The sequence below is a fragment of the Rhineura floridana genome, chromosome 11 (assembly GCF_030035675.1).
Source record: "Rhineura floridana isolate rRhiFlo1 chromosome 11, rRhiFlo1.hap2, whole genome shotgun sequence".
Lineage (NCBI taxonomy): Eukaryota > Metazoa > Chordata > Lepidosauria > Squamata > Rhineuridae > Rhineura > Rhineura floridana.
Window position 1 is genome coordinate 55,538,121 of NC_084490.1, and position 9,738 is coordinate 55,547,858.

General features: G+C 45.5%; 1 protein-coding gene across 1 annotated transcript in view; it reads left to right on the forward strand.

The window, feature by feature from the left end:
• The window catches only part of EFTUD2 (elongation factor Tu GTP binding domain containing 2), a 32,457-nt gene extending 23,938 nt beyond the window's left edge, over positions 1 to 8,519 (forward strand). The window contains exons 19-28 of the mRNA XM_061588725.1: positions 60 to 161; positions 331 to 413; positions 2,093 to 2,179; positions 2,676 to 2,802; positions 3,209 to 3,296; positions 4,176 to 4,294; positions 5,402 to 5,496; positions 6,342 to 6,495; positions 7,311 to 7,418; positions 7,530 to 8,519. Coding sequence (XP_061444709.1) covers positions 60 to 161; positions 331 to 413; positions 2,093 to 2,179; positions 2,676 to 2,802; positions 3,209 to 3,296; positions 4,176 to 4,294; positions 5,402 to 5,496; positions 6,342 to 6,495; positions 7,311 to 7,418; positions 7,530 to 7,625 — 1,059 coding nt within the window. The 3' untranslated portion in view covers positions 7,626 to 8,519. The remainder of the gene's footprint in view (positions 1 to 59; positions 162 to 330; positions 414 to 2,092; positions 2,180 to 2,675; positions 2,803 to 3,208; positions 3,297 to 4,175; positions 4,295 to 5,401; positions 5,497 to 6,341; positions 6,496 to 7,310; positions 7,419 to 7,529) is intronic.
• Positions 8,520 to 9,738: the final 1,219 nt, after the last annotated feature.

Below are 9,738 nucleotides of genomic sequence, written 5' to 3' on the forward strand. Positions count from 1 at the left end.
TGTGTGAAGTTCAGAAAGGTTTCTATTTTGTTAAGTTTGTCCTGTGCATGTGGCTGCAGGTGGAAGAATCCGGGGAACACGTGATCTTGGGAACAGGCGAGCTCTATCTTGACTGCGTAATGCATGACCTACGGAAAATGTACTCAGAGATTGATATCAAGGTACAAAAAAGATTGCCTTTCTAACTCTGCCTGTGATGTTGACTTGATGGGGGGGCATCTTCTAGCTTCATCTTGGTTTGCCCATCTGAACTGCACAAGGGAGGCTGGGGTTCTTGGTCCATCCCTCCATTTTATCAGCCCTACCCCTTCTTATCTTTACTCTTCGAAGGTAGCTGATCCTGTTGTCACCTTCTGTGAGACTGTTGTGGAAACATCTTCCCTGAAGTGTTTTGCTGAGACACCCAATAAGAAGTAAGATCTTTGGGAATCTTAAATGTGAGCTGCAAACATGATGGTGTTTCATAAAAGCAAAACACCATCTTGTGATGAATTAATTGGCTAGACTTTGGCTGCCGTCACTCATCCAGAGCTGATTATGCTGTGTTTAAAAGGTTTCAGGCAGACTGGGAAGGAGCATGACATGGAAGCCACTTTAAATTCCTCCCTGCAGCAGTTGTCTTCAATTCAGCAAACTGTTTATATTATCCCTACGGGTTGGGATATTTTCTCTATGCGGCCATAGGCATTTTTTCCAAAAGCAAAGGAGGAAATGCAATCTTGCCTAGAAGGAAAGCAAGCGAGCCATGCTGGCATTGTTTTGTGTCCACAGGCCTTTCTTGCTTACAGTTGCTATTTTGAATTAATAAGCTTCTTCCAAACTAAACTTCAGAAGCAGGAAATACAGGAAAACAAGATGGCACCTGTTAAGTAGAACCTCATTGGAAAATAAACCCTAGAGCAGGAATGGGGAGCCTGTGTCTCTCCAGATATTATTAGACTACAACACCCATTGTCCTTGATGATTGACCTTCCTGGCTGGGGCTGATGGAGTTGGGAGTCCAATATCTGGAGCAGTGGCGTACCTAGCGTATTTGACACCCGGAGCGGATCATTTTTTAACACCTCCCTCCTCTGTACGACAAAATTATTTTCAATAATAATCATGAAATGAAACTAATAATAATAAGGATAAGGATAAGTTTGGCAGAGATTCATAAAAATCCCATTCTCCCACTCTGAGGAACACAGCAAGAGGAGGGTGGGGTAGGGGTGTTTCAGCCCCGGGGTGGGCAAGAGCCACGCCACCACCTCCCTCCATCCCTCCCTCTGCCTGGCTGCAGGGATGGGTCCTCCTGGCCCCAAGGCAAGGAGGTGAGCCCACCCGCCTGCCTGCCTGCCTCTAGTGGCTGCTGCTGAAAATCCTGCCTCCGTTGCCCGCCAGCCCCAGCATCGCCACATGCCTCCCTGCCGCCCGGCTCCTGCCCTTCGCAGAGGGCGCGGGAATCCCCTGCCAGGGGATCTTGGGGGTTGTCCAGCCTCCAGGCGCCTCCTATGGGTTTCCGCTGGTGGGGGCACCCCCTCTCCAGTGGGGGACCTACCTCTAGTCCATACCCAGGATGGAAGAGCCGGTCCACTGTAGCCCGAGAGCAAGGTGGCGGGAGAGTCCCGCCTGCTGCACAAAGGACATGAGGAGCAGGTGCCTGCGGCAGGGCAGGGTAAGGAGGAGGCAGGGCAGCTACACCTTGCGGGTGGATCCTGAAGGAGGAGCCGCATGACGGCTCCTCAACAGACGGCGCTGCTCAAGAACCAGAGGTGGGGAGGTGGGCGCGAGCCCCCCAAGGAGACCGTCCGAATGGGCACAGACTGCCTTGGGTGCCCCCAAAAGCCTTGTCCATCTCTCTGACAGCGCCCGGAGCGCCTGGACATTCTGTACAGGCAAGGAACCCTCTTATTGCCTGCACCTGGGGTGGACCTCACCCACTGTTCCGCCCTCAGTACCCCACTGATCTGGAGGACCACAGGTTACTCACCCCTGCCCTAGAGGAAAGACAGTTAGGAATGGATATGCTGGTCCTCTAGAAAACATTCCTGCACCTTTTCTTTATGCTTCCTCTCCTCCCCAGCTAAATGACATCTGTCTTTCTGTTCAGAAACAAGATTACAATGATCGCTGAGCCTCTGGAAAAGGGTCTGGCTGAAGACATTGAGAATGAAGTGGTGCAGATAACATGGAACAGGTATGGAGTTTGCTGAAGAGTCAGCAGTGCGGGAAAACTCTTGGTGCAGGTATCCTCCTGTTCCCCCCCCCCTTCAGACACTTGGACTGGTAGGCCATCTCTACTCCTTCAGAGGGACACAATTGTACTTGCCTTACCTAGGGCATCTGTATCTGAAATCTACTAATGCACAAAATCATAAGGAAGGTAGGCCTGTGGAGTCAGCAGAGAGAAATATATATATATATTTTAATCTACTGCTTGATTAGTCAGGGGCACTTTTTTAATTGACCCAAAGGTTTTTAATTAATCAGCCAATTAATTGTGTAAACATTACAGCCACAGGAAACACTTTAGAATTGTTGAAAGTCAGGTTGCCAATGAACAATACAGTCTTCCTTAAGAAGTGTTTAAGGGGAGAATAGACTGAAATTCAGGGGGTGGCCGGAAAGTTAAATTGGATGGCCCTTAAGTTCCCTCTCTTCTGCTCTTGCAATATTTGCACATCTTCCATTAGGAAAAAGTTGGGTGAGTTTTTCCAGACCAAGTATGACTGGGATTTGCTGGCCGCCCGTTCCATTTGGGCCTTTGGACCTGATGCTACTGGACCAAACATCCTGGTGGATGACACCCTGCCCTCAGAGGTAAGGATCCTGAAGAAGAGATTTGGATTGGGTTTAAGCCTGCAATGATCAAAGGCCTCTTACTGAGGATTACTTCAGTCTCGCACCCGAGTATCGTAGATTTCACATTCAAGAATATCTAATCCTGTGACCCTGAAATAAATTGTGCAAATTATGCCCATTGAGATTGAAAAAGAAATTATATGACTTAGTAAAAGCTGTATTTCTGTTCAGATTTTCTCCCTAATCTTTGCAAGCCAGTGATCCAGAATGCCAATGTGCTCTTCACTCCATCCACTAGGAGGCAGGCTCATTTGAAGAAAAACTTGCTTGGCTCCAGGCTGGACTAGGAAGCACCTCCCTCTTCCTTACTACTCTTTGCTTTTGCTGCTACTTCAGCGGCTACCTGTGTTTTTCTTCTTTACAGGTTGACAAAACCCTCTTGGGTTCTGTGAAGGACAGTATTGTACAGGGCTTCCAGTGGGGGACCAGGGAAGGGCCTCTCTGTGATGAGTGTAAGTAAAAGATCTAGAAAGATGAACCTTGTCCTGGGGATTTTGAGGTTCCTCCCATCCCAGGCATATTTTCTACACAAATCACTTCTTAGTGGGTCTGAAATGACAACGGCTCCAGAGTGTTTTCAGTAACAACTTCTTGATTCATTGCCATATTGTTGAGTTTCTCTAGGGAAATGTGAACCTTTCCCAGAGATGAATCCAGAGTCCCTGGTTTTGTTCTAATTTGACCTCCCACTGTTAAAACATAAGCAAGTTGGAGACTAAAGCAATCGGGATCTCCGGGGTGGGCTAATATTTCTATGATTGTTTTAAATTGTTTATTGATTGCCCTACATTGTTTTATACTGCTGCTATTTAAAATGGTTATGGTTGACTGCATTGTATTTTATTCTGTATTTATATTGTATTTTACTAATTTTAATGTGTATGTCGCCTAGAGTGGCTTCGGCCAGATAGGTGACACAAAAATTAAATTTTACTTTACTTTACTTTACTTTACACAATAACTAATTGTGTCACACAGGCCATTATAAATTATCCTCTGATAGCAACCCTTACGTTGCTTCAGCTTGTTTTTGGTTCAGTCAGGGGCATGGTGATTCAAGGGCCATTGAATAATTAGAGGGCTTTTGAACCCTCTGCTGTACTTCAGAAAAAATGACCGTGTAAGCTACAGAGAGTTCACTTGTGTAGAATTTAAGATGTAAGTAAGCTGAGAATTGCCCCAAATAAAAAGAAATATCTGGTTAAACTCCTTTGCAGTTCCCTGGTGGGTTTCTGGGTGGCAAGCCTTCCTGAATTGCTAACACCAATGCCCTTGGTGGTATGAGCAAGCCCTCCGAATTTCATTGTGTTCTTTGCTCCCTCTTACCCCAGTGATCCGCAATGTGAAGTTTAAAATCCTGGATGCTGTGATTGCCCAGGAGCCGTTGCATCGGGGAGGTGGGCAGATCATCCCAACGGCCAGGCGCGTGGTGTATTCTGCCTTCCTCATGGTAAGAACTGTCCTGCAGCATCTAGTATGCCACCATTGCTCAGCAGTTTCTCTTACAAAGTTGTTTTTTGTATGATTGAATAGTAGGGGCACAGCAGTACTGGTGTTAAGCACCTTAAGGATTTGCAAGTGCGTTGCCACCTGGAAATGCCACTGTAACATGACTTGTCTCTTGTCCTCGTAATGTGTAGCTTTTAGAATTCTTCACTGTGCAGAGGGCATTTTGAGGACAGCCCCCAGGAAACATGCACTGCTGGCATAGAAATAGCCCCCCATCTGATAAGAATGCCTTTGTCGGTGCTGACTTTTAACAACAGCAGTAGCGCAGGAAGGAATGCCTGCACCCAGACATTGCAGTCATTTGCTGATGCCCTTCTGTGGGGGCGCTCATCATCAGAGGTGAAGTCGGTGATGGCCCAAGAGATGCTGTTTTCAGTTGAGGTCTCCTGCTTCTGGCACTCTTTCCACAGAGAGCCTCCTCCCCCAGCACCTGCACTGTTGGTGCCACGGAAAGGCCTTTTTGTTCTCCTAGCCTTTAAAAAACCCTTTAAAAGATGTTTAGGTAGATTTTAGTGCTGCTTACTGCTGTGTTTTGTTGATTTGGTTATATATTTGTATTGATGTCCTTTTTATTTATTTTATTTGTAAATGTCCTTGGAAACTGATGTTGAAGGGTAATATGAAATAAAGAAAAATAATCAAAGGCAACTCAGGAGAGACTCCATAGCTCAATGCAAAGCATGCATGCAGAAGGTTCCATGTTGGAACTTCGTTTCTTGTTTCTTCAAGCAGGGATGGGGAAGAGTTCTATCCAAAACCCTGGATTACTGCTGCATGTCATTGTAGGCTATACTGAGCTAGAAGGACCTGTGGTCTGATTTGGAGTAAGGGAACTTTCAATATTCATATAAAGGTCTTTATGATAAAGTGCAACATGTAAACCAGCCCTGATTAATCAGGGGCTTGTTTTGGCCTATATTTTAAAAACTCTTGTGCAAGAGAGGAGATAATACTGACTAGGATACTTGGATATTGCAGTCTGATGGATGGAGAGGTCTAGGACCATCATCTATGGAGTAGTTCTCCTCATCTGTTCTGTTCTCCTCAGGCCACACCACGATTAATGGAGCCCTATTACTTTGTGGAGGTCCAGGCCCCAGCTGATTGTGTCTCTGCAGTATACACAGTCCTGGCCAGGCGTAGGTGAGTGACAGCCATGTTGTGTTGTTTAGAAGCGATCCATGTTAGGATGTTCTTGGAGACCTGTTGTCTGAAACTTGCCAGCACTTGGTAGAAATTGGGCAGCTGAAACGTATAGTCCTAAATACATATTGAAAAGTAGGAGTTTTCATTTGTTTTGCAAAAGCAGGAAGGGAGAGTTATGTGTCTTGGTCTACATGAAGAATGGGTAATGGCAATGAGTTATATCCAGTGCTAGTCGTACTCATAGTAGACACATTGAAATTAATGAATGTAATTAATTTAGGTTGATTATTTTGAGTGGGTCTACTCTGAGTAGAACATGGTCAACTTCAACCCAACATCTTTTCACTCCACCCCATTTAGTATTTTCTGTCATAGCTGCTCAGTTTGATCGAAAAAGGAATGGGAAAAACACCATTTTACACAGAGCTTTTAGTTTGGATATGCAGGTTAAAATTGTCCAACCTCCCCTAGCCCAAGTCCTGGAGTTGGTTATCAGGGAGAAAGGGAAGAGATGGGGCTGCTGTGTTTTGTATCCTCCATAATAGCTCATTCTTGTCTGGGCACCTTGGTTAGCTAATGCTGGAGATGGGATTTTAGGCTGGTCTACTTCAAATGCTTGCATTCCTACATCTTTCCTCCCAGAAATCCCAAATATCCCATTTCAGTTCTGTTTTGTGACAACATGTGGTGTAGCTGTATAGGTGCATTTGTGAGTCTCTCCAGTTCACTCTCTTCTTCGAATCTTCCTTTTGTCACCTAGGAGGAAGTCTCCTGAGTTGGCATTGGAGTGGGACTTTTTGGCAAGCAAACCAGGAGAAAATTTAAGTCTTTTTGTTTTGCAGAGGCCATGTGACCCAAGATGCACCAATCCCAGGTTCCCCTCTGTACACCATCAAAGCCTTTATCCCAGCTATTGACTCATTTGGGTTTGAGACAGACCTCAGGACACACACCCAGGGGCAAGCATTCTCGCTCTCCGTCTTCCACCATTGGCAAGTAAGTGGCATAGAGGGCTTGTCAGCAGGTAGTGGGGAAGAGGCCAGTGCTCCAAATCTCAGGTTTTGCATTCCAGCTGCCGGCCTGCTAAGCTTGGTAATTCACAGGGAGGCTCTTCTTGTCCCGGTAGCAGAAAGTGCAACTGATGTGCATGGCTGACACAACTTGGAACTAGAACCATATTCTGTGCCACAAAAAGCTAAATTCTGTGTCCTGGATTATATAAATTGGTACATTTGTTTCTTTTGCAATTTTTTTGCATAAATTTATTCTACTTTTGGGAGGGGGGGCAAAAAGCTGTGTGCACTGAAGTCCTTACCCATTCAACCCTCTGGCCAGTGGAGGCCCTGCTCAGCCTGCCCCATTGCCTTTCTCCTGACTTCATTGTGCTTGGGAAGATGCTGGCAATAGTGGTAGAGTTTGATGTGTTCTGCAGCCTGGGCTGTAAATGTTTCATGCCGTGTGTCATAGTAGCCCCTCTTGACAGGTCTTTCCTTCTTCCTTTTTATCTTCTCTCATTCCTGTGACCCATATAAGTGACTACTTGATCCAGTAATGCATGTTTTGATGTAAATATGCAAGATGTAGTGAGACTGATGTATGGACTGTGCTACTTAGAGGGGTGCTGTACTAGGACTTTATGATCCTGTCCAGGTCGATAATTCTATTAAAATTGACCTTAGTAATGCTGTGGAAAACCTCCATGGTTTCCACTTAACCTGCCATGTGACTGTGCCATCTATGTGCCCAATCTGGCCCAGGAATCCAAGATAACAACATTCTTTAACCCACACTGAGTGTTCCCTGCATTTCAGATTGTGCCTGGTGATCCTTTGGACAAAAGCATTGTGATCCGACCTCTTGAGCCCCAGCCAGCCCCCCATCTGGCCAGAGAGTTTATGATCAAAACTAGGCGCAGGAAGGTAAGTCTTAGATGGGAGGCCAGTATCTCTCTGCTTGCCTTACAGGGGAACATACAAATATCCCCCCTCACTTTCCATATAATGCCTGTCATCTCATTATTTCTCTCTCAGGGCCTCAGTGAGGACGTGAGCATCAGCAAGTTCTTTGATGATCCTATGTTGCTGGAGCTGGCCAAACAGGATGTGGTGTTGAACTACCCCATGTGATCAAACCACCCCCCGCTGGACACCAGCGTTTTCCCATGCAGGACTCCAGTATCCTCTTCTTGCCATATTAACATCCTGCTGTCCTATGGGCAAGGCACCTGTTTGTCATAGACGTTTTATGTTGTCAAGGCAGGCCCCCTGCCATGTTGTGAACAAACTCCACTGTGCTGATCCTTCTGCTCCATCTTGGCCAGACTTCAGATTGTCAGGAATGTCTTGTACACCCAAGAATCTGCCTCTGTGAGGAGAACTGTCTCTTGGGAGATTTGATGCTTGAGTCCTCTTACCTTCCCATGGCTATGTTCTTTTCCCTAATAAATATAGCTTTTATTTTTGTTTTCAAATACATTTCAGCAAGCTGTGCTCATCCCTCCTCCTCCCAAGTAGCATCGGCAGGGTTGATCAAAGATTCTTGGGGAATTTAACCTTTCCCTTTCAGACTGAATTGTAATTTCATGCCCTGGCTCCGATAGAGAGGTGATTCCTTGCCAACCAGTTCCTGTTTGAATATCGGAGGGGGGAAAGAACCCAACCCAGATACTTGGCTTTTTATTTCTCTACAGGAGAGTATATGCTACTCTCCTTGTGCAAGGTTTGGCAGAGGCCCATCCACTCTCCCCTCCTGTGCACCTGCCGGCATTCTGAAGTTTGATTTTGTGTATTTGAATGATATTTGGCATTGGGGGCAGAGTGGAGGTGTGTAATAAAGTTTTTTTACTTCTTGTGATTGCTTTTATTCTCATCTTCCTGGTCTTGATCCCACTCCTGCCCATTTGTATGAGTGAATGAGTGAGATCTACTCATTCTTTCTGCACCCAAGTCTGCAGTATGCTCCCCCCCATGCCCCTGCAGAAAAATAGCTATACTAGTAATCCCAAGTGTTCCTTTCAAAGTATTTTCCCTATTCTTGAGTTTTGCTAATGATCTCTTCCCAATGAGAAGGATTTGGCAGAGGCCAAGATATTATACAAAGCTTCCTTTTTACTGAATCAAACTGTTGGCGTACCTTGCCCAGTGCTCTCCACTCTGAATTGCCACAGTTCCCCCAGCCCCATCTCCACATATATGCTTATGGGATCTGCACTGACTGACCAGGAAAGAAATCTTGGGGTTGTGGGAGATTGCTCAATGAAAATGTCAACCAAGTGTGCAGCAGCTGTGAAAAAGTTAAATTTCATGTTACAGATTGTGGGGAAAGTAATTGAAAATAAAATTGGAAATACCATAATGCCATTATACAAATCTGATGTGACCGCATTTGGCATACTGTGTACAGTTCTGGTTGCTGCACCTTTAAAAGGGTATTGTAAAGCTGGAAAAGGTTCATAAAGGGGCAACCAAAATGGTCATGGGTCTGGAACAAGTCCCTTAGGAGGAAAGGTTTACAATATTTGGGGGTTTTCAGTTTAAAAGAAAAGGGTAAGGCAGGACATGATAGAGGTGTATAAAATTATGCATGGTACGGAGTGAGCAGTTTTTCATTCCTCTTATAATAATAGAATCTCGTGTCATCCATTGAAGGTGAACGTTGGAAGAGTCAGGACAAACAAAAGGAAGTATTTCACACACGGCATAGTTACTGAAATTCAGTACCACAAGGTGCGGTAACGTCCACCAACTCAGATGGCTTTAAAATCAGACAAATTCATGGAGGATACTGTGTACTGCCTACAGTTCTAGAGCTGGTATGTCTCTGAATACCAGTTGATGGGGAGCGCCAGTCTGAAGAGTACTGTTGTACTTGCACCTTGTTTCTGGGCTTCCCAAAGGCATCTGATGGCCACTGTGGGAACAGGTTGCTGGACTAGATGGGACTTTGGCCTGATGCAGCAGGGCTCATCTTACGTTCTCCTAGTTTTTACTGGAGATGCCTCCTTGCCTGCAAAACATAGGTCAACTGCTAATTTATAGCTCCTCCCTATCCCCCTGCAATTCTTCACATTTGTACCTTATAGCAAGAACGCCTAGTTCTGTTTCTCTAGCATTTCACTAGTTGGGTGTGGATTTATATTCCTGGAGGTTACCTGACTGCTCCATGTCTCAGCCTTATATCTGAGCTTACCGAGCCCTGCCCTCTTGTATTAGTTTTCCCTACTCTTGAATGTCACCTTTC